Source organism: Coregonus lavaretus (genome assembly GCF_964263955.1).
Source record: "Coregonus lavaretus genome assembly, chromosome: 4".
Taxonomy (NCBI): Eukaryota; Metazoa; Chordata; class Actinopteri; order Salmoniformes; family Salmonidae; genus Coregonus; species Coregonus lavaretus.
In genome coordinates, this window is record NC_139991.1 from 8,269,974 (window position 1) to 8,294,633 (window position 24,660).

A 24,660-nucleotide genomic window follows, 5' to 3' on the forward strand; every position below is an offset into this window, starting at 1 on the left:
TCTTGTATTGATTCTTAGTAGTGTGAGAGGCCATTGCATGAGAGCCAAGTGGCGCAGTGGTCTAAGGCACTGCATCGCAGTGCTAGCTGTGCCACTAGAGATCCTGGTTCGAATTCAGGCTCTGTCGTAGCCGGCCGCGACCGGGAGACCCATGGGGCGGCGCACAATTGGCCCAGCGTCGTCCAGGGTAGCGGAGGGAATGGTTGGTAGAGCATGGCGTTTGCAACGCCAGGGTTGTGGGTTCGATTCCCACGGGGGGCCAGTATGAGAAAAAAAAAGATAATGTAAGTCGCTCTGGATAAGAGCGTCTGCTAAATGACTAAAAATGTAAATGTTATCAAAGTAAACTGACTTGAAAGCGAGCTGTGCCACAGAGAGGGATTTACCATGTGGTTCAATTGGAGAAGTGTCATGGACCACTCACCTCTTGAGCTGCAGAATGTGGATGCACGCACGCACACACACACAGAGTGAGAGAAAGTGTTTACAATTCTGCATCTCTCAATTAACCTTTTGAGTTGTGTTGTGGTTCACACCAATATCCAGGACTGGCCTCACGTGATGTTTCTGAAGGCTATGGAGAGGAAATTGGGTCAATTCAGGCTATGGGAGTAGATGTGTGTTGTTTTTGAGTGGGCGGACTCAGCAAGGGGCCACAAGAGTCTCTGACTGTGAAAGCATTAGCGACCTCTCCACTCACTTCACTGTGAGGAACTGTAGCAGGCTGTCTGTGAACGATTGTAACCAACAGTCAGTGAGTCCGTTATCTCTTTGATTTTAACTGGCTGTCTGAGAGAGCGTGTGTGTGGCTTTTAGGTCCTTTGACTAATATGCTGTGGGATGAATTAATGATAGGTTGACTTTCCTTTCTGTGTTTCTAGCAGTATGACATTGCCGTGAGGTCAAGTCAGATCTTACAGTACCTTTTTATATGGATTAGGCCTAGATACCGGTTTGTACTGGATTGAAGTCCCCTCAATGACCGTCAAGGACTTTCTGAGGGAGGTATTATTAATAGGCATTGAGTGCTATAGGACATTTATGTAGTGTCTATCTCCATTTTTACATATGACAACATGTTCCTGGGATATATTGGTTATGACCAGGGAGAAGCGGGTGGGAGGGTTGTCTCATGCCTTACGTTCCACAGATTTATTAATACATCCGGTTTATGCATGGTGCTCACATTACACTTGCGTCATACTAATTTGTCTTATGTTTCCCTTCTTTTTCAGCAAATCTGTACAGTCAAATGTGGACAATATTTTGGTGAGTCTTCCTTGTCATAAAGCCTTTAACCACAATGCATGCTCTGTTCACAATTGTTAAACTTTTCCCCCCAATATTTAAGGTATGTTTTTGACTTGAATAAGGTAAGGTACATTTTAGGTTTCTGAAATGTAATCTCTGTGCTTCTCACCTCCTCGCCAGTGTCGTGAGACTATGTTAAAGGATGCAGCATTGAGATCTACTCTGTCTGTAGTATTTAAGCAGGTGGTCCCATGTTTGACTTATTTATACCACACTTGATATCAGAGCTGAAAGTAGCCCCGTTATGAAACAGTTTGCTGACAGCCATTGCTGACCAAAAAATACTGCTCAGTCCTGTTGAATGATCTCACTGAAACTCCACTAACCCATTTCATCTTACATAATGAGTCCTATAGTTATACTACACAGTATTAGGCTCGTAATGGTCTCCAGAAGATGGGATGAAATTATTTACCTCGTTGTGCTTGGTGTTGTAATGAAAACAGTGGTCATGTCCCTTTGTCGTGTAGGCCGTCATTGTAAATAAGAATTTGTTCTTAACTGACTTGCCTAGTTAAATAAAGGTTAAATAGAGGTTAAATAAACAAATAAACAATTGTCATCACTTGATCTTTTTAGACCTTTGTGTTTTTGCTCATAGGTTCTGGCCTTCAACTGAAATTCAATCAACCACGGTGTGATTGAACATTAATAATAATAATATGCCATTTATCAGACGCTTTTATCCAAAGCGACTTAGTCTATCATCTAAAACTCAACTTGAGATACTTGAACATAACTCAGTCAAACGTTCACACAAATCTCCTATTGACATCTGCAGCACATGGTTTACCTGAAAGTTCAAGATGTTTACGTGTGTTCATGTGAGGATTTGGCCCTATGTACTGTAATTGACCAAGTATAGAAATATTATGCCCGTCAATAGAGATGGGTGCTATACAACACTGAGGTAAGATCCAGTGCATTGCCATTCCCAGCAGGAGAGGCAGGAGACTGAGCAGAGGTCAAGGCTACACTCTAGTTACTCTGGGAAACCTGCTGTGTTTACTTTATTCAATACTGCAGGCTGGGCTTCAGCTTGTCAGAGGTGTATCTTACCAAGAGGTATGTTGAGGATAGACGGCTAGACCTGTCAAAGCAATCAAATCACCCACCACCACTGCCACATTGTAGCCTATGTTTTGCACTCAGGCTACACGTATAAGGAGGTCAACGAGTGTTTGTCCTCATTGACCTGCCTTGTCCCTCTCTCCTCCTCAGTGAAAGGGGACCACAATCCCAGTGGTTAAAGTCTTGTCTCGTGTACTGTTAAGTGCAGAGTACAGAATCCCTGGAGCCCCAAAGTTTCACACAAATCTCCATGTTCGTGGCAGGTGCCAGAGTCAGCAATACACGCATGAGCTCCCGTACTCCAGTCAGCTTTACAGTGCTAAATGTTGCAATCTCACACGCCACCTTGCATCAGCTGCACTCATTAAAGGTTTATGCCTTCAGTTGTATTCCACAAGGGTCTCTGTTCTCTTACGTTGTTCAATTCCGACAGACTTTATTTTATTTTCCTCTTAAGGATTTCTAGAGGACATGGGAAAGCACTAGCGTCTAATATTAACCCCACTATCTCCCTCTGTTTTAATTTACAGATGTTGAACATGTCAGCGGTGGTGATAAGTAGAACACACATCAATAATGAAACTTGTGTTGATACTGTGGTTGTTTCCTGCCTCAGACTGTGTCTTATGGAGATGGGAGAATGCTCTCTGGGGAGAGATGGCCGTTTTAGTCTTTCAGTGGAGTGAGTGGTATAACCCATCTGTGTGTTTGCTGAATCACTAATGCCCACGCTCCACTAGTAATGTCTTAATAATATTACTAGTCTTCCACGATCAGGGTCTGCATGAGGCATCTCTTTCTGGTGTCTGGCCTCATCTCAAACTGATTCTGTTCAGATGTCCTCAGTTAGCTGCCCTTTGTGTGAATATTCATTCGCCATAGAGCTTTGGGTTTAGTTGGAAGACTCAGAGACAGGTCAGTGGTTCTTGTGATGTGAGAGAGAGGTCGTCTGCCAGGTGGTTGAGACAGAGTAGATAACGTACAGTAACAAGCCAATGTAACCAGAGGCTTAACCCGTTTCCTCTAACAGCTTTCAGTTTCTCTGAGACTCATCACAACCAATCAGGTTTTCCCTTCATGTCTAGCTCATTCTCCTAAATGGTATCAGACTCGGTAATAATGTTGTCGGGTTGACGCCATAGCTCAGTTTTGCCGACGCATAGCATAGCATAGCTAGTTGTGTAACTGCCATCATTTCTGAACTTGTCTTTCATCCAAAAGAAGCTATAGTAGTTGGCGCCAGAATACAACCAGTCTATAAATGTTCTGTTGATGTTGTTGGTACCGAGGGGACTGATATACGATTAGGGATGGTGGTGGATGGGTATTTAACATTGGCCGTGTGAAGGTGCAGGGGAGTGTAGACTGTCTGCTGACACTGACTCATTTAGGATTGTCATCCGAGTGTGTACACTTGCCCCTGCCAAGGGTGCTGTTTGCTGTAGTTTGTAGGGTCTTCAGACTCAGGCCAGTCAAAGTGCAAATGGAGTTCAGAGATGTAAGGTCTATGAGTGGCTGAAGTTGAATGACTGCAGAAGTAGGGCTGGGCGATATGGAACTAATTTGAATGTGTGTTTTAGTGCGATGTTCCAAATGCCTGTATCACAAGAATCGAGATTTATATATTTTTCAGTTTTTATGAGCATTTTGTCTTTTTGGTCTCGTCTCCTTCGCTCCTTCTCTGCGTGTGCACTGTGCACCTTCCCACTCCCACACAGACACCAAGCCCCTCCTCCTTCTCTGCGTGTACACTGTGCACCTTCCCACTCCCACACAGACACCAAGCCCCTCCTCCTTCTCTGCGTGTGCACTGTGCACCTTCCCACTCCCACACAGACACCAAGCCCCTCCTCCTTCTGTGCTGTGTGCACTGTGCACCTTCCCACTCCCACACAGACACCAAGCCCCTCCTCCTTCTGTGCTGTGTGCACTGTGCACCTTCCCACTCCCACACAGACACCAAGCCCCTCCTCCTTCTGTGCTGTGTGTACCGAAAGATCTCTTCAACCTCTCTGACAACAAGCAGTTTCAACTTGCTATTTGCGTTTGAGGTTTGGTCCAACAGAATTGGTCGATTCCCCTTCTAACGATGACCTTTTGTCTCAACTCCCAAAATGTAGAACAGAGCAGACCCTACTAAAACTTTGATACTGAACTAATTACCAGTGGTAATGAAAGTAAACCATGGCCAACAGTGAGGGATCTTGGACACCCAAGCAGTGATGACTACTGGTATCCATATACAGTAACAGTCAAAAGTTTGGACACACCTACTCATTCCATGGTTTCTCTTTATCTTTACTATTTTCTACATTGTAGAATAATAGTGAAGACATCAAAACGATGAAATAACACATATGGAATCATGTAGTAACCCAAAAAGTGTTAAACAAATCAAAATATATTTTGGATTCTTCAAAGTAGCCACCCTTTGCCTTGACAGCTTTGCACACTCTTGGCATTCTCTCAACCAGCTTCACCTGGAATGCTTTTCCAACAGTCTTGAAGGAGTTCCCACATATGCTGAGCACTTGTTGGCTGCTTGTCCTTCACTCTGCAGTCCAACTCATCCCAAACCATCTCAATTGGGTTGAGTTCAGGTGATTGTGGAGGCCAGGTCATCTGATGCAGCACTCCATCACTCTCCTTCTTGGTCAAATAGCCCTTACACAGCCTGGAGGTGTGTTTTGGGTCATTGTCCTGTTGAAAAACAAATCATAGTCCCACTAAGCGCAAACCAGATGGGATGGCATATCGCTGCAGAATTCTGTGGTAGCCATGCTGGTTAAGTGTGCCTTGAATTCTAAATAAATCACTGACAGTGTCACCAGCAAAGCACCCCAACACCACCTCCTCCATGCTTCACGGTGGGAACCACACATGTAGAGATCATCCGTTCACCTACTCTGCGTCTCACAAAGACACGGCGGTTGGAACCAAAAATCTCAAATTTGGATTCTTAAGACCAAAGGACAGATTTCCACCAGTCTAATGTTCATTGCTCGTGTTTCTTGGCCCAAGCAAGTCTCTTCTTCTTATTGGTGTCCTTTAGTAGTGGTTTCTTTGCAGAAATTCGACCATAAAGGCCTGATTCACGCAGTCAATCAATCAATCAATTTTATTTTATATAGCCCTTCTTACATCAGCTAATATCTCGAAGTGCTGTACAGAAACCCAGCCTAAAACCCCAAACAGCTAGTAATGCAGGTGTAGAAGCACGGTGGCTAGGAAAAACTCCCTAGAAAGGCAAAACCTAGGAAGAAACCTAGAGAGGAACCAGGCTATGAGGGGTGGCCAGTCCTCTTCTGGCTGTGCCGGGTGGAGATTATAACAGAACCATGCCAAGATGTTCAAAAATGTTCATAAGTGACAAGCATGGTCAAATAATAATCAGGAATAAATCTCAGTTGGCTTTTCATAGCCGATCATTAGAGTTTAAAACAGCAGGTCTGGGACAGGTAGGGGTTCCATAACCGCAGGCAGAACAGTTTAAACTGGAATAGCAGCAAGGCCAGGCGGACTGGGGATAGCAAGGAGTCACCACGGCCGGTAGTCCCGACGTATGGTCCTAGGGCTCAGGTCTCTCAGTTGGCTCCTCTGAACAGTCTCCTCTGAACAGTTGATGTTGAGATGTGTCTGTTACTTGAACTCTGTGAGGTGCAATCTGAGGTGCAGATAATTGCCTATTTCTGAGACTGGTAACTCTAATGAACTTATCCTCTGCAGCAGAGGTAACTCTGGGACTTCCTTTCCTGTGACAGTCCTCATGAGAGCCAGTTTCGGTATAGCGCTAGATGTTTTTTTCGACTGCACTTTAAGAAACTTTCAAAGATCTTTAAATTTTCCGTATTGACTGACCTTCATGTCTTAAAGTAATGATGGACTGTCGTTTCTTTGCTTATTTGAGCTGTTCTTGCCATAATATGGACTTGGTCTTTTACCAAATAGGGCTATCTTCTGTATACCACCCCTACCTTGTCACAACACAACTGATTGGCTCAAACGCATTAAGAAGGAAAGAAATTCCACAAATTAACTTTTAACAAGGCACACCTGTTAATTGAAATGCATTCCAGGTGACTACCTCATGAAGCTGGTTGAGAGAATGACAAGAGTGTGAAAAGCTGTCATCAAGGCAAAAGGTGGCTACTTTGAAGAATTTCAAATATAAAATATATTTTGATTTATTTTATACTATTTGGGTTACTACATGATTCCAAATGTATTATTTCATAGTTTTGAGGTCTTCACTATTATTCTACAATGTAGAAAATAGTAAAAATAAAGAGAAACCCTGGAATGAGTAGGTGTGTCAAACTTTTGACTGTTACTGTAAATATAGTTGAGAATCTGTGTTGGACTTTGATTATAGTCTGGTTTGTAGAGTATTTGGAAAACATTGACTTGCCTTTACTTCTACTTTGGAAGTGTGCTGTGTGAAGTAGTGGGGCTTGTCTGGCAGCAGCAGGGTGTGATGTCCTGTGCTCCGCAAGTGAAGGACCACTAGGAATCATCGCTCCTTTGTCTGACAGAGGGTGTGTAACGTAGCCCAGCGTGTCTGTTTACTCTCTTCCACTCCATCAGACTCTCGTTCTAAAAAGGAGAGTCCAGTTGGCTCCACGACGTCTGTCTGTCTGCGAGCCATTTTTATTTACCCCCCCATCACTAACGCTGCTCAGTGGCTGATAACTTTAGCCATTGGTGCGCTCCCATTCCCCTAGCAACAAAGAGGCGAATAGAAAAGACGGAGGGGCGAATGCGTCTATTCTTATAAACCAATTGAACAGGGGTGGGGAGCAGTGTGTTGGCAGTGTGTGTACGTACGCAGTGTGTGTACGCTGTGGCTATGTTCGGCGGGGGCTGCTGACCACTCCGCTAGCAGAGGCCAGTTCAGGGGAAAGGGTTAACGGCAGGGGATTTCAGTTTAGCTCACAGTCTGCCGGCGCTGCGCACAAACCGATCCCCCAGCTCCGCTGATGGCTGTCTGGCTCTGTGCACTCATGCTGTCAAGACACGCTTGTCAGCATCTCTGTGTGGTGTTTGTGTGTATGTGTGTGTTTGAGTGTTTGTCCCCTCCCTGCTATGGCACCCAGAGCTTCTCTTTATGATCATGTGTTGGGTGTTTAGCTCTTTTCCATAACGTTGGTGTCAGAGATGCTGCTCTGGAAATGTTGGCTGTCCACTGCAGTCTGCACCACAATGTAAACCACCGGTCTGGTGGTCTGATGTCCCCTAGCATTGGTCTCCTACAGCAGACACCATGAAAACAAAAGCTTGTTTACGTGAGCTTAACTGCCCGCTCTGCTAGCCCCCGGATTAGGTATTCCTCGGATTATTGCTACCTCCGATGACTTCCTCTATGGGGGGTTGGGTGGGTCATTAAAATTCCATGGGACTGTCTGTATCCCTTCTGCTTTTAGATGTTGTCGTTGTGGTCTGTCAATCGGTCTTGAAAGTAAATAAACATCATTATTAATTTGTGTTTGTCTCTGATTTTATTAAATTTTTTGAGATAACAAGTAGGTGCTAGAAAAAACAATCGCACCACATGTTGGTTACTGTTTTAAAACTGTGATTATTGTGTAGTAGACAGAGGCACCATGGCCCCTTCAGATGAGGATGTTGTTTTTGGGTGCTAAAGCTCTACTACGGTGCAGCTCTTCAAGAATCCAGAACGTGATGTGTGAGCCCCCTCCTCCCTGCAGGGCCCTCCCGCTCTGTGTTGGAGAGTTGTGCCTGGAGCCAAAGTCTCTCGTCTGCCGCCTTCTACTCCAGCAGAATTTAAATCACTCCTGCCCCGCCCTATCATCTTCCCTATTCCCTTTGAAGCAGCTAGTTGGAGAGGGTTGTTTGTCGTTTGTAGCTCTGGGCCCAGTCATCCTCCAAACACTGAACTGGGTTGGGTTCAACTAGCACCCACCATCCATTGTAGTACTGGGGTAGAGAGAGGGTGAGATATACAGATTGTGCTTTTATTTATTTTTCATGCCTGTGTATGAGCCAATGTGTTTCACAGCTGAGCTTAGCTGTGTGTGTGTGCGTGTGCATGCGTGCCAGCACGTTTCAAAGCTTGCCTATGTGTGATTGAGGGGGAGGTTTAAGCGAGAAACAGTGAGTAAGAGTGCAAGTGTGATCCAGTGCTTGCTTGTTTGTTTACTGTTGTAAGTTGTACTTATCTGTGGCATGTGTGGCCACTTGTCGTGCTGTTGTTGTGGCGCTAATGCACTGTCCAGGCGGTGAGTGGATGTGGTCACTGAGCTGTGGAGGTCAGATCAGATCATGGCGTGACACAACCCCAAAGACCCTATGTCATGACATCTGTGAGACCCAGTGCTGCACATGCCAGACCCTCTGCCCCCGTGCCAAAACCCTGCAAACACAAATACCAGATTTAGGCTACCTCATCATCTCCTCTGTTTTGGTGGGGACTTTTTGGCATGCTGTCCAGTCACTCAGTGAAATAGCTTCCAAATACTGAAACCATTCTCTCAGTTAATGTTTGTTGATGTGTTGTAAAACATTGGGTAGCTGGGCTACACCCCTAAGGCATCTGTGTGACACCCTAATCATCTGCATTCACATGGAAAAGTCTGCCTCCAGCATTATTTGGCTAACCGTAATGAACTGTCTAAAAGCAGTCTGTTTGTTAGGTTAGCAGGTATCAGTGCTTGTTAAAGTCATAACACTGACCCACGGTAGCTGTAACAACCCCCTCTGGATATTGCAGGGCTCCATCACCTCGTATTTATCCTAATGTTCCTTCATGGTATCTGTTAGGGTGTTTTCACATATAGTCCTCTTTAAAAGAACAGATATCATATGTCTCATGTTGTCTTCTCACACTATTCAAACCCCATAATCTAATTATGAAGCTCTCTTAGCCTATAGATCACACATTTCAAACAAATAATCTGAACTAAAAACTCCACACATATTTTGGTATTTCTGTGCATCCTTAACAATCGCTAAAATCAATATCCCAAAAATGGCACACGTTTTTCCCGCGAACCTGCACATCATCATCTTCTCTCTTTTGTGGCACCAATGTGAGAGGGTTTATTGCAATAGTCTAGTGTGTGGTGTGGGAATAATGACAAGTGAACCTGGGAACTTTAGTGTTCACATTGCCCTAAAAAAGGGAACCGGACAGTCGGAATTCTAGCGAACCGAACTCAGACCACCTTTCGAGATGGTCTCAGTTCGGTTCGCGTCAGGGACTCTTTTGAGGGGCCTGAGTTCCTTTGGAGTGTTCACACTGCACAAAAAATGTATTGAACTGCACTGAATTTCATTTTTTGCTGAAAGGGACCAAGTGTGAAAACATCCTTAGGAGCTCTCAGTGCAAACCACACACACACACACCAACCCTCTCCCCTCGATGGAAACATTTGTTTGATCTCATTAAGAGATTTCCTCATGGCTTTTGTCATTGCGGCAGGGATGAGGACCCCCTGTGTTGATCTTTAACACCCTGTGGTATTTACTGCACACACACAAATGTTTTAGAAATGTTCAGAATCCATGAGGTTGAGTGTTTCTGTGTAATTTTGTTTATCCTGACACTCGTCCACATTGATCTTAGCTCGAGCACTGTTTATCAGGATGCAGCCAGGATCCTTCTGAACAAGACCGCACAAAGATCAGTGGTTCTCTCTGCAGCAACTTCCAGCCCTTTCCCTATCTCTCTGATTTTATAATCTCTCCTTTACGTCCCTAATCTCATTTGCAGGATCATCCATGTTTTTGTTTTCTTGTGGCGGGGGGGGGGGTATTTGTTCCTGAACATTGTTTGTTGTCTTTTGGGGTTTTTTCACACACAGTTTTGAGCTATAGTTTGTATCAGAGTTTGAATATTTGTTACATTGTATTTTTTTCATTTGGTCCGGTTGGTTTCACATTACCAAATGTCAAATGAACTAAAACTCCTAAACAAAACCATGTGTCCATGCAAGTAATTTGTTTATTGGACAAAAATGCGTTGTTTCGTGCGCTCCCGGGTGCGGATAGTGTTCAAACTAGTCCAACCGAACTAAGGGGGTTGTTTGAAATGGTTGTTTTAGGTTTCACTGGAACTGAAGAGTCTTTGTCTTACATTTCATAATTGTTTAATTTACATCTTTACACTGATGGTGCCTCAACGAGTCCTACGTTGTACAACTAAACACTTAGCTTTCTGTGTTACTACAGCAGAAACAGAGAACACCTGACTTCACTCAGAGTAGACTAAGAATGGACCATTTAAAAAGGAAACGTTTCTGTATTATTCATGCTCTTCTAGCTGGAGTAGAAGGTAAACTGTCAACCTTTGTGGAACACATTTTAGTGGATTATTGAAGTAGTGAGAATTAAAAGAAGCATTTCCTTTCTCATGGACTGGACTGTGTTTGGCCTGAGAGAGACATCAGTCAAGCATGTTAAGTCAGTGGCGTGATAAAGACACTACCATGAATACTACTCCTCCTCCTCTTCCTCCTACCCTACTCATCACAGGGATGACAGAACAGAAGAAAAAAAATGGCACTTGAAAAAAAACCATGAACCTATTTGTTATCTCTCTTCTTCCCTGTGCTCCGCTTTTACAGCAAGATGTGGAGAAGTTTACAGACATCGAGAAACTCTACCTCTACCTTAAGTTGCCTTCTGGTCCCAGCAACAGTGAAAAAAGGTAATTGATAATTATTTCATTTGATTGAACAGCGTTTGTTTTGTGTCATGTCTGCATGCATGCAGTTCCGTGCCATATGCACATGACTTAGCCGAATGTTGATGATCTACCCCATTATCCATTAGCCTAGTAGCATAATATACAGTGCATTCGGAAAGTATTCAGACCCCTTGACTTTTCCCACATTTTGTTATGTTACAGCCTTATTCTAAAATTGATTACATTGATTAAAACAATCTACACACAATACCCCATAATGACAAAGCAAAAACAGGATTTTAGAAATGTTTGCTAATTTATTACAAATAAAAACGGAAATATAACATTTACATAAGTATTCAGACCCTTTACTCAGTACTTTGTTGAAGCACCTTCGGCAGCGATTACAGCCTCGAGTCTTATTGGGTATGACGCTACAAGTTTGGCACACCTGTATTTGGGGAGTTTCTCCCATTCTTCTCTGCAGATCCTCTCAAACTCTGTCAGGTTGGATGGGGAGCGTCGCTGCACAGCTATTTTCAGGTCTCTCCAGAGATGTTCGATCGGGTTCAAGTCCGGGCTCTGGCTAGGCCACTCAAGGACATTTAGAGACTTTTCCCGCAGCCACTGCTACATTGTCTTGGCTGTGTGCTTAGGGTCGTTGTCCTGTTGGAAGGTGAACCTTCGCCCCAGTCTGAGGTCCTAAGCGCTCTGGAGCAGGTTTTCATCAAGGATCTCTCTGTACTTTGCTCCGTTCATCTTTCCCTCGATCCTGACTAGTCTCCTAGTCCTTGCCGCTGAAAAACATCCCCACAGCATGATGCTGCCACCACCATTATTCACCATAGGGATGGTGCCAGGTTTCCTTCAGATGTGACGCTTGGCATTCAGGCCAAAGAGTTCAATCTTGGTTTCATCAGACCAGAGAATCTTGTTTCTCATGGTCTGAGAGTCCTTTAGGTGCCTTTTGGGCTGTCATGTGCCTTTTACTGAGGAGTGGCTTCCGTCTGGCCACACTACCATAAAGCCCTGATTGGTGGAGTGCTGCAGAGATGGTTGTCCTTCTGGAAGGTTCTCCCATCTCCACAGAGGAACTCTGGAGCTCTGTCAGAGTGACCATCGGGTTCTTGGTCACCTCCCTGACCAAGGCCCTTCTCCCCTGATTGCTCAGTTTGGCCGGGCGGCCAGCTCTAGGAAGAGTCTTGGTGATTGCAAACTTCTTCCATTTAAGAAGGATGGAAGCTGCTCTGCTCTTGGACCTTCAATGCTGCCTAAATGTTTTGGTACCCGTCCCCAGATCTGTGCCTTGACACAATCCTGTCTCGGAGCTCTACGGACAATTCCTTCGACCTCATGGCTTGGTTTTTGCTCTGACATGCACTGTCAACTGTGGGACCTTATATAGACAGGTGTGTGCCTGTCGATATATGAATTTACCACAGGTGGACTCCAATCAAGTTGTAGAAACATCTCAAGGATGATCAATGGAAACTGGATGCACCTGAGCTCAATGTCGAGTCTCATAGCAAAGGGGTCTGAATACTTATGTAAATAAGGTATTTATGTTTTTATTTTTAATACATTAGCAAACATTTCTAAAAATCTGTTTTCACTTTGTCATTATGGGGTATTGTGTGTAGATTGATGTTGTTATTTATTTAATTGATTTTAGAATAAGGCTGTAATGTAACGAAATGTGGAAAAAGTCAAGGGGTCTGTATACTTTCCGAATGCACTGTGGATGTTCTGCACCCTATACCATCCCCACATCTATTACAATGGCTGTCAACCTTAGCTTGGACTGTTTTTATGTAAAACTCTGCTCATTATGTTAAACTCTCTCCCTTAGAGAGCAAATAAGCTTTGGCAGTTTCTTTAATCATTGCATTGATTGATTTGATATTGATTTCCCACATAGGACTACAACGTGTGTGTGTGTGTGTGTGTGTGTGTGTTCTGATTGAAAGTCCTTACTTAATAACTTGTTAATAACGTCTTTCCTCAACCCTTCACATTTTACCTTTTTGCAAAATATGTGTAAATGTATGTCTTGTATTCTCTCTCGTGTATATTTGATCTGTAACACACACACACACACACACACACACACACACACACACACACACACACACACACACACACACACACACACACACGCTTAATTCCAAATCGACCGAAGCCCTTACTCCCTAGGAATGTGTGTAGATCTAAAAGGATTGGATATGTATTAGGCCTAAGGAATACTGTTATAGCTTTACCTTGCCTTCTGATAGGCTAAGAGGAATTTCCCTATATTACTTGAACTTATCCAATCCTCTCACATCTACAAAAGTGTCCAGGGGCCCGGGAAGTGGCTTGAAGTTAGTTTAGGATCAGGTGACACACACTGCTCATTGATGTTGTCATTATCATACCTTGATTGAAAAGCAATGATCAATTCCTACTTGTTCTCCACATCTAATCCTCATCACCTCCACCACCTCAATCCCCCAACACTGCACACGATGCCCATCAGGACTGAGAGAGGGTCTGCCAGTCCTGGAGAACTCTCATGGTACATAAACCTCTCTCACTTAAAACACAGAGACATGGGGGGGATTTGTGTTGGTTGGATTTGAAAAATGGGGCGGGAAAGGTAGATTCGGCAGTCATGTTTTTTTGTGATTGTACTGTAAATAACCTATTTTCTCCTGCTTTCTCTAGCAGTGATCAGAGCTCCATGTCATCAAGCCGCACTCAGCAGATGCACGCGTTCAACTGGATCCGCAATCACCTAGAGGAACACCCAGAAACCTCTCTGCCCAAACAGGAGGTCTATGACGAGTACAAGTGGGTATCTGACTGTGAGAAAGGGGACATAGGGAAGTGTGAAGCCAAGGGGACTTTGCCCAGCTCGGGTCATTTTCAAATCACTAGCACTGTTAAATACAAACAGAAAACACTGTCATCCTGTTTTGATGTTCTGGAAACGGACACCACACCAATTTAGAAACATATTGATAGCACTGTGTACAGCTATTATAGGGTGTTTGGAATACCTGACAGGTTAAATTCCATACCAGGTGGAAATGGATGGATTTACTTTTGAATTTGATTTCCATGAACACTTGACTTCTAAGAGGTTTCACAAGAACAAGGTACACATTTGTATGACCGTTTTATTTTATGACGTGAGATGCATGTTATGAAAGTACATAGCATTTGGCATTAAGCACTGTTACTAAAGAAATTATCCTTTACCGTACACTGCCAGCTATGAAGGATCTACATACTGCCAGCCAAAGCACCAATATAGATAGATGTAGAAAGCATGGGAAAAGATGTGCACCATGTGTTGGTAACACTAGAACGGAAAGTCTGAAACAGTCATTGAAATGCTATGTGACTGTTACGTAGCACACAGTTTGACGTCCTCATTCATTGCAAATGAAAGTACTAATAATGGTTCTGATTTCTTTGGGAACGTCTTCACCCAGATGTCACTGTTTTTATGTGACTCTTTATTTGATACTGTCTTTATTTGATATTTAACATTGTTTATTTGGTTTTACTGAGATTTCCAATGCCTTGTTTATCTGAACTTTACTTCCCCTGACGAACAAATGTTTACTCTCTGTTTGTCTGTCTGTCTGTTTCAGGAGCTATTGTGACAATCTCTGCTACCACCCACTGAGTGCGGCGGACTTTGGAAAGATCATGAAAAATGTATTTCCAAACATGAAGGCACGTCGACTTGGCATGAGAGGCAAATCAAAATATCCTTCACTGGAATGGTTTGTAGCGAACAATCTGGCCTCTCTGGACTCTGGTCGCAGAACATCTGTTGTCTCAGTTCATGGAGACTCTAAATATAGAACTGAAATTAAATCAAATAAAGCGGCCTCTGCCTGGAGAGCAGTAGAGTAGGACAGAGACACTTAGGGGAATCACTGTGTACTTGACCTTCAGGAAACAATTTGTGAAATGTCTTTTCAATGTCTTTTCCATGAGATCACGACTCTAGACTTGGCAAAGCTACAGTCTCCAATGAGATTAGTGTCCGTTAAATTAGTATAGTGACAAATGAGTTTATTCTTATTTTGTTGAGGTGGAGTAAAAAAAAAAAAAAGTATAATATACATTTACATTTTAGTCATTTAGCAGACGCTCTTATCCAGAGCGACTTAGTTAGTGAGTGCATACATTTTATATACTTATACTTGCATATGCATGCACTTTTTATTTTCAATGCGGAGCCTTTCTGAAATAGACCTTGTTTTTATATGGCGGTTGCAATAGCAACTGAAACTCAATATGAGCGCCCAAGTCAAATCAGACTAAGTCAGAACATCTTGAGCTGTGGCTTGCTTAGTAATCTATATCTCTCTTTTTAAATGAACTATTTTCTGTTTCCAAATGTAATACACACTCTACGAAGGTACAAGTTAATTCAAGATCACGCTCTTGGACCTATTTGTCTATATTTTATTATTTGTTTTGTGTGAGAGAAAGTGAGTCATTCATAACTGTGCTATAACTCTGAGTAGCTCTTTGCCTGGTTGCGTGAGACACCTCCTAAGTGTCTGGAAGTGTTCAGCAGGGAGCACCTGCTGTCACCCTCTCACACCAGCGTCTGATAAAAGGCTAGCTCTCACCACAAATCCACACCGCCTTATTTTGGGCAGTGGGGTTGGTCACAGCATGAAAGGTTGGAGGGGGAAGAGAAGGTTCAGTGGGAGTGTGAGAGGCCTGAGGGGCTAAGGGATTAGTAGTGGAGTGACTAGAAACTGATGCTGGCTGGGAGATAGCTGTTTTCAGCTTCGGGTGAGAAGGCTCTTCCTTAGATCCGTCTGTGGGTGACAACTGACCTTCTGCCCTGAGGCACTTTTCTTACCCTATCCTGTGGGGCAATCCCAGTCTCTCAGTGCTAGAATGGTCCCTGAAGCACTAATGCCCTGCTCTTTACAGACAAACAACCAACACATTTTAGCACATCCATAAATTAACTCTTAAATAATAATATAATAATAATATGCCATTTAGCAGACGCTTTTATCCAAAGCGACTTACAGTCATGCGTGCATACATTTTTTGTGTATGGGTGGTCCCGGGGATCGAACCCACTACCTTGGCGTTACAAGCGCCGTGCTCTACCAGCTGAGCTACATAGGACCACTAAATGTTTGACCGTTCAGTGTTTTTGACCTTAACCCCTGCTCACATACTGCTATAGTGGACTGAGGAAGAAAGCCTTTGTCCACATGCCATCTTTACCCAACCTGGAGTTACATAAAACAGGGGACGGGGTAAGTTATCTGTACGCCTTCCTCTCTCAAGGTCTTTACCTTACTTAAATAGATTTTCAAGAAAATAAATAAATAAGCATGAAAGGTTTGCCTAACTGTAGTCCAACCATAACATAACTTTATTTAATGTAATGTGTTAAATGACCACATTTTGAGGCTTCATATTGAACTGAAAATGATACAGGGATATATACGACTATAATTCCTAATACCTGTACATGTGTCTGTGTTGTGCTTCAGTGTGAGGTGCTGGAGCCCTCAGGTCAGCTGTGCAGTGCGGAGGAGGAGGTGCGCTCTGCGGCCTGTGGCCTGGTGTGTGAATGGGCCCAGAAGGTGCTGAGCCGCCAGTTTGATGCTGTGGAGGACCTGGCTCGCTTCCTCCTCAACAGCCACTACATCGGCACCAAATCTGTGGCAGCCCTCACGGTCATGACTGGTACACCAACAGGTGACAATACAGTGCATTCAGAAAGTATTCAGACCCCTTGACCTTTTCCACATTTTGTTACGTTAGCCTTATTTTGAAATTGATTAAATGTTTTTTCCCCCCTCATCAATCTACACACACTACCCCATAATGACAAAGCAAAAACGGGTTTTTAGACATTTTGCAAATGTATTAAAATTAAAAAACGGGTATCACATTTTACATAAGTATTCAAACCCTTTACTTAGTACTTTGTTGAAGCATCTTTTTTCAGCGATTACAGCCTTGAGTCTTCCTGGGTATGACTCTACAAGCTTGGCACACCTGTATTTGGGGAGTTTCTCCCATTCTTCTCTGCAGAGCCTCTCAAGCTCTGTCAGGTTGGATGGGGAGCGTCGCTGCAAAGCTATTTTCAGGTCTCTCCAGATATGTTAGATCGGTTTCAAGTCCGGGCTCTGGCTGGGCCACTCAAGGACATTCAGAGACTTGTCCCGAAGCCACTCCTGCGTTGTCTTGACTGTGTGCTTAGTGTTGTTGTCCTGTTGGAAGGTGAACCTTCGCCCCAGTCTGAAGTCCTGAGCGCTCTGGAGCAGGTTTTCATCAAGGATCTCTCTGTACTTTGCTCCGTTCATCTTTCCCTCGATCCTGACTAGTCTCCCAGTCCCTGCCGCTGATAAACATCCCCACAGCATGATGCTGCCACCACCATGATTCACCGTAAGGATGGTGCCAGGTTTCCTCCAGGCATGACGCTTGGCATTTAGGCCAAAGTGTTCAATCTTGGTTTCATCAGACCAGAGAATCTTGTTTCTCATGGTCTGAGAGTCCTTTAGGTGCCTTTTGGCAAACTCCAAGCGGGCTGTCATGTTCCTTTTACTGAGGAGTGGCTTCCGTCTGGCCACTCTACCATAAAGGCCTGATTGGTGGAGTGCTACAGAGATTGCTGTCCTTCTGGAAGGTTCTCCCATCTCCACAGAGGAACTCTGGAGCTCTTTCAGTGACCATCGGGTTCTTGGTCACCTCCCTGACCAAGGCCCTTCTCCCCCGATTGCTCAGTTTGGCCGGGCGGACAGCTCTAGGAAGAGTCTTGGTGGTTCTAAACTTCTTCCATTTAAGAATGATGGAGGCCACTGTGTTCTTGGGGACCTTCAATGCTGCAGAAATTTTTTTGTACCCTTCCCCAGATCTGTGTCTTGACACAATCCTGTCTCTGAGCTCTACGGACAATTCCTTCGACCTCATGGCTTGGTTTTTGCTCTGACATGCACTGTCAACTGTGGGACCTTATATAGACAGGTGTGTGCCTTTCCAAATCACGTCCAATCAATTTAATTTCCCCCAGGTGGACTCCAATCAAGTTGTAGAAACATCTCAAGGATGATCAATGGAAACAGGATGCACCTGAGCTCAATTTCGAGTCTCATAGCAAAGGGTCTGAATACTTATGTAAATAAGGTATTTCTGTTTTTTATTATTTTTAATACATTTGCAAAACCAGTTTTTGCTTTGTCATTGTGTAGATTGATGAGGAATTTTTTTTATTTAATCCATTTTAGAATAAGGCTGTAACAAAATGTGGAAAAAGTCAAGGCGTCTGAATACTGTCCGAATGCACTGTATGTGTTGATAGTCAAACTTCAGTCTCATGTATGATGAACAGTGAAAGGTTTCCATCTAGTGGCAGCTTCTTCTCAATGACCAGCTTTAGCATTTACATACCACCTCCTGTCAGTCCCTAAAAGCCATCACACTAGGCATAGACGTCAATTCAACATCTATTCCACATTGGTTCATCGTTATTTCATTGAAATGATGTGAAAACAATGTTTATTCAAGCAGTGTGTGCCCAGTGGGATTGTTATGCTTTCTGCAAAATAGAAGCTGCTCTGCCTAGGAGGACCATGGCAATTTGTTTACCCAAAACATGTGTTAACCTGTTTCGGTCTTCCTCTGTCTCCTCCCTTTAGGAGTTAAAATGCCGCTGCAATCCTCAGCATTCGCCCCCACAGCTGAAGCCCACTCCTTCCAGCCCCAAGTGAAGACCCTGCCCTCTCCCTCCATCGATGCCAAGCAGCAGCTCCAGCGGAAGATCCAGAAGAAGCAGCAGGAGCAGATGCTGCACTCCCCCCTCCCCGGAGAGGCTCAGGCCAGGCGGGCTGACGTGGGCACGCCTGGGGTTGGCTCCATTACCTGTAGAAGCCCAGCCCTGCTCTCCCCACATCCCACCATTGGCATTGTGGTAGCTGCAGTCCCCAGCCCCATCACGGTAAGCTAAGCTTGTATTCTACTTCTGTGTTTGTCTAAGCTTACTGTATATATCCCACTGTCTTTGCAATGTTCCTGTTACTCGTCTATACAAGCGATAACTTTGTGTTGCCTATATCACATGTGCAACAGAAGCTATTCATAACTTTTACATCTTGATAATACTTTTTTGTGTCTTGTTTTGCTTTGCTGTATATGCAGGTACAGAGGAGCAGGCAGCTGATGTCCCCCAGTCCTGTGGGAACATCGGAGGGCAAGATTCTGCCTGTCAACTTCCAGGTGGTGACCCAGTCAATGCAGCCTGTCAAGTGTCCCAAGACCCCTCAGAACATTTCAGCCAGCCCTGTCGGGGACCGCTCTGCCCGACACCGCTATGCCCAGATCCTGCCTAAACCCTCAGCTACCAGCGCCATCACCCTGAGCTCGCCCCCCACCCTGCTCATCACCAACAGCCCCATCAAGACGGTGATGCAGCCCACGCCCCACGTCACCTCTGTCAACGTGGTCAAGATGACCACCATATCACTGGCTCCCAACTGCAGCACTACAACCACCCTAACCAACACCACCTTACGGCCTGCCTCTGCTGGCATGGGCAGCACTGTGGCCCTGGAGGAGAGCAGGCCCAGCCCACGGGCCAGGAGTGGCTCTGCAGCCCCCATCCTGTCCCCCTTAGCCAGGTCAGGCCGGGCCACCACCACCCCTACCATCGACATCAAGATGATGGAGGGTGAAGCCATAAGTGAGGGCAGCCCGGCCCTGGTTGCTAGCCGGCTTACTATGACTGAGGAAGCTGCAGGGGGCCAGAGGGCTGGAGGGGCTGTACCAAGGGCTGCCAGTGTGCCCACACCTCACACTAAAGGCTCCCTGGGACTGGAGGCAATGGCTGGAACCAAATGCAACGGAAAGTCCTCTTTGAGCAACAACACTGTGGCAGCTACAGCTGGTAGCAATAACACCAATAACGAAAGCACTTTGTATTTGACGGTCTCCAATCAGAATATCAGCACCACTCTGTCACCCAATGGCAGCACTGTTGCCACATCACTCATCGCCTCCAAGAGCCCCAGGAAGCGCCCAGGCGTCGGCCCAGAGTCTTATCCCACGCCTGTCAAAAGGGTCTTCATCTCCCAGCAGCCTGTTGGGGGCTCCGATGGTTACAGACATGGGATTGGTGCAGGAGTGAAGAAACTCCCCAGGGCAGGAACCCCGGTCAGACCTGAAAGTGCACCAGCCATCGGCAAAGTTACTGTGAAACTGAACTCCACTGTCCCAACTCGAATCTTGTCACTCTCTGATTCCCCCATCGGAATCAGAGGCTTCCAGACTGTTGTCAAACCACAGAGCTCCGTGCAGAGAAGAAACACTCCGACCACCATGGACACTAGCAGCATCGGCAACGTTAGTGCCCCAGCTGGTCATGCACGAATTCAGCACCAGCAGCACATGACGGGTAACATGCAAGCCATGCCCAACAACTCTGCCCTACTGGAGCAGTCTGCTGTGAGTGACCTGAGGAACACCATGTGGGCTGGGGACCAGCTGGAGGGAGGTAAGCAACAGCAGCAGGCCTACGCCCAGCAGATCACAGAGCACAAGCAGGCATCCACCCCGATCATGGAGCCCCTGGCCATGATGGGCCAGGCCCCAGCCTCTAGCCAGGTCTCCATGCAGACAGACATGGACTACTTCCACTTCAATGATGACGATATGACCCAGGACAGCATTGTGGAGGAGCTGGTGCAGATGGAGGAGCAGATGAAGCTCAACAGCAGTCTGCAGGCCTTCGGAGCTGACGTGACGCTGCAAGGCCATCAGTCTATAATGCAGGGCAACATGATGTCGTCCAACCAGACAGTGACCTCTTACTACCAATCAGTACACAGCAGCACCACCCCCATCCACACCCCCACCCCTACCCCAACTCCCACATCCACCTCTGAGATGATGGGAGGAGGCCAGGGCCTGACCAGGGAGAGCCCCTGCTCCCGCATAGCCCCCACCACCCCGGTGGACAGTGCCCTGGGGAGCAGCCGACACACCCCCATCGGCACTCCACACTCCAACTGCAGCGGCAGCGTGCCCCCCAGCCCTGTGGAGTGCAGGAACCCCTTTGCCTTCACGCCCATTAACTCCAGCATTACAGGCTACCACGACGGCAGCCTCGTCTCCAGCAGCCCCGTCAAGCCCATGCAGAGGCCCATGGCTACTCACCCAGACAAGGCCAAACTGGAGTGGATGAACAATGGTTACAACAACAGCGGGGGGAACTCCATCAACGGCATCAGTATCCTCCCCAGCTATCAGGACCTGGTCGACGACCACTTCCGAAAGCCCCATGCCTTCGCCATCCCTGGCCAGTCCTATCAGTCTCAGACGAGGCACCATGATGGACACTACGGCCGTCTGACACCCATCTCTCCGGTGCAGCAGCAGGCAGCCACTATGGCCAACCTGAACAAGCAGGAGGGCTTTGCTGTGCCCGCCCCTCTGGACAACAAGGCCACCAGCACATCCTCAGCAGGCGGGACCTTCCGCTGTCGTAGTGTGAGCCCTGCTGTGCGCCAGCGAAACCTGAGTGGCAACCACGGCCTGCAGAACATCCCCCGAACAGTGGTGTCCCCCTTCACCTCCCCTGTGACCCCCGAGATGATCAACATCATCGCCAACAGCCATGGGGACGTTAGTGTCAGCAGCATGGCACAGAGGAGCCAGTCTGTGCCTGTCAACGTGATGATGCAGATGGAGGTGCTGCCCATGCAGGGCCAGAACAACAGCAAAAAGATCACCAACGTGCTCCTGAGCAAGATGGACGGGGACAGTGACGACGCGGTGCGGGGCCTTGGCATCAACAACCTGCCGTCCAACTACACAGCCCGCATGAACCTCACCCAGATCTTGGAGACCACGCCCAGCTTCCCCAGCAGTGCCAACCACCAGACTCTGACTTCCAATGCTCAGAATGCTTACGAATTTCAGAAGCCCGGTTACCTCATGAAGAACTCAAGGAATGAACAGATGATTCTCTCAGCAGGTGACAGCCAAGCACAATCAGCTCCTGGAGAACAGCAGCAGCTACAAGAGCAGCAGCAGCAGCAGAGCCAGCCTATGCTGCTGGCCCAGAACCTTCAGCAGCAACAACAACAACAACAACAACAACAACAACAACAACAACAACAACAACAACAACAACAACAACAACAACAACAACAACAACAACAACAGCAGCAGCAGCTAGATTTCAGCACCACCGTTAAAGACCTCTTAGCGGACGGCAGCCTTACTCCTGGCAATCAGCTCGTGGGACAGGTGTCAGAACTCAACGCTGTGGGGTCTGATTTTCGACTGACCTCTGACCTTTCCAGTAGCATCAATGACCTGAACAATTTGGACACAAACCTTCTGTTTGACCCCAATCAGCAGCAGGGACAATATGAAGACTCTACACTGGAGGAACTGAAGAATGATCCGCTGTTCCAGCAGATTTGCGGCGAGACTGCAAATTCCAATGGATTTGATTGGCTGGAAAGTAAAGACCAGCCCACAGTCGGGTTAATGGGTTAATATGGGCTTTGCTTTTATTTCATGAGGGTGAAATTGTTTATACGTATTGTTTTTTTAAAACCTTCTTTGTAATTATTCACATTGACATTGTATAGCACACTGCAACACTCTGGATACAATGACTTTTGTCCAGTCTAAGTGCCAGGCTGAACAGATATTATCACTCTTACAAATATGCTGGTTTTCTCTCTCACAGCTCATCGCTGGTGCTGACTCATCCATTTCTCCCTCTTCAGACGACATAAAGTCATTCAAGAGCATTTAAATCAAGACAGTAGAAGAACAAGTATTTGTACCTTTTCAGAAGGACACAGAGGATATGAAGAGATCTCTTAAAGATGACCAAACATCTATCTGTAGACTGTATCATTTTTTGTTCAGGAGCTGTTGACTAAATAGAGAGGTTTGGCAAATAATTGGCAACTGTTCCTCCCTCTGTAAATTGTTTTACTTCCATGGAAGTAGATCTGAAGATAGACTTTATCAGACAAATCATTTGGAACTGCTTTAGAAGCATACTGTTGTGCAAGAATGTTAAATGGGGTGTATGCTCACCTAATATGCCCCTGTACATCTCAATTAAGAGTTGAGATACCTAGGCTATTGTATGTACAGTACATGACCTTGAGAGGGCATTTACAGTAGCATGCACTAGTACTAATGTTTCTCATTGCCATTTCAAGTCTCCTTAAGGATTGCAGGTGCTTCCAGGTGCAAGACAAAAATATACCAAAATCAATCAATGGTTTAAAAATATTCCCCATAATCTGTAAATAAAAATGTATCATTGGTCTACTTACAGACCATCCATGTTTTATATATTTCCACTGAGCTTGGAATAATACTGTGAAAATTATGATAATGCCCTTTTTAGTGTAAAAGCTGTTTGAAAAGACCGCCTGAAATTTCAGCCTGTTTTGGTGGGATGGAGTTTTGGCCTGGCTGGTGACATCACCATCACATTAGTTAATAGACCAATAAGAAATAGTTCCAAACCTTCTGCCAAGAACAGCTAGTTTTTAGTTTCCCCCTCCCCACTCAGGCCTTGCAAAATTATTGCTTGAGAAATTGCTCTTTGCTAAGAAACTTTTTGACCATTTTTAATTTAAAACAATCACAGTAAGGTAGTTCATTTTTACCCAGAAATAAATTATGATATTGAGATAACTGCGTTGGACCTTTTTAACATTTAATTGTTTGCAATGATATTGAGGCAAACTAGTTCCATTCTCTCAGAATTTGAATTTTTAGTAGTAGGAAAAAGGCAGCAGTTTGAAAGAGAATGTGTGACTACAGAATATTATTCAAACTATAGATTTAAAGCTCAAGATTTACTATCTGTATACTAAACTTGTCAGAAGATGTCTGATTGTCAGTTTTGCTGAAACGTTATGCAAACTTTACAAATAAGATATTGACCACTCAAATTCAAGTGTGCATGGTACCAAAAATTTAGGCTAGGAATCGAGATTTGAAATTGATTGATATTACCATGGCTTTTCGCCTTTTCAAATGTCCTCTCAAGTCCCAGTAGTTAATGCACTTTTGAGTACAGTGAAACTGTGAGAGCAGGTAGCTGAGGAACAACAGATGTTATCTGTTAGTTGTCATTTTCCAGGCTTGCTTCACACATGATATTTTGCCCTGAATGCTGACATTCTTACTGTAGTTGAGCTCCCCAGTCCTTAGTGTCAAAAGGAAAGGAAAATGATTGCTTTGTTTGGAATAGTATGTGTTTATAAGACTTAAAACAATCATAATAGAGACCTGTAATGGGGATAGCTTGCACTTTTGTGTCTGCAGAACTAAAGGAAATGGGCTTTAAGATGGAGCTCAAAGGACAGTTAAATATTGTATTAAACAGTATGTAATACAGAAGATTACCTTTCTCACCTCTATCAAGCTTTTTAAGACTTGTGTAGGGCATTGGTGGTTTTTTATTTATTTACGGTCTTTGACTATTTGGCAGGTATCATTTTAATTAACAGAAATATATTGATTTAAGTAAGGAAGTGAAGGAATATATTAATAGGAATTTAACCTTATGACACCCCTATACCAAAGTGTATTGACTGGAGGAGACCCTGCCCTGT

At 45.0% G+C, this 24,660-nt stretch overlaps 1 protein-coding gene across 1 annotated transcript in view; it reads left to right on the forward strand.

Annotated features, from left to right (window-relative positions):
• The window catches only part of LOC311127341 (DNA-binding protein RFX7-like), a 36,023-nt gene extending 12,831 nt beyond the window's left edge, over window positions 1–23,192 (forward strand). Inside the window, exons 2-10 of the mRNA XM_084159168.1 lie at window positions 1,236–1,269; window positions 10,965–11,047; window positions 13,542–13,580; window positions 13,730–13,855; window positions 14,665–14,781; window positions 16,227–16,311; window positions 16,552–16,759; window positions 18,706–19,004; window positions 19,205–23,192. Coding sequence (XP_084015294.1) covers window positions 1,236–1,269; window positions 10,965–11,047; window positions 13,542–13,580; window positions 13,730–13,855; window positions 14,665–14,781; window positions 16,227–16,311; window positions 16,552–16,759; window positions 18,706–19,004; window positions 19,205–22,567 — 4,354 coding nt within the window. The 3' untranslated portion in view covers window positions 22,568–23,192. The remainder of the gene's footprint in view (window positions 1–1,235; window positions 1,270–10,964; window positions 11,048–13,541; window positions 13,581–13,729; window positions 13,856–14,664; window positions 14,782–16,226; window positions 16,312–16,551; window positions 16,760–18,705; window positions 19,005–19,204) is intronic.
• The last annotated feature ends 1,468 nt before the right edge of the window (window positions 23,193–24,660 follow it).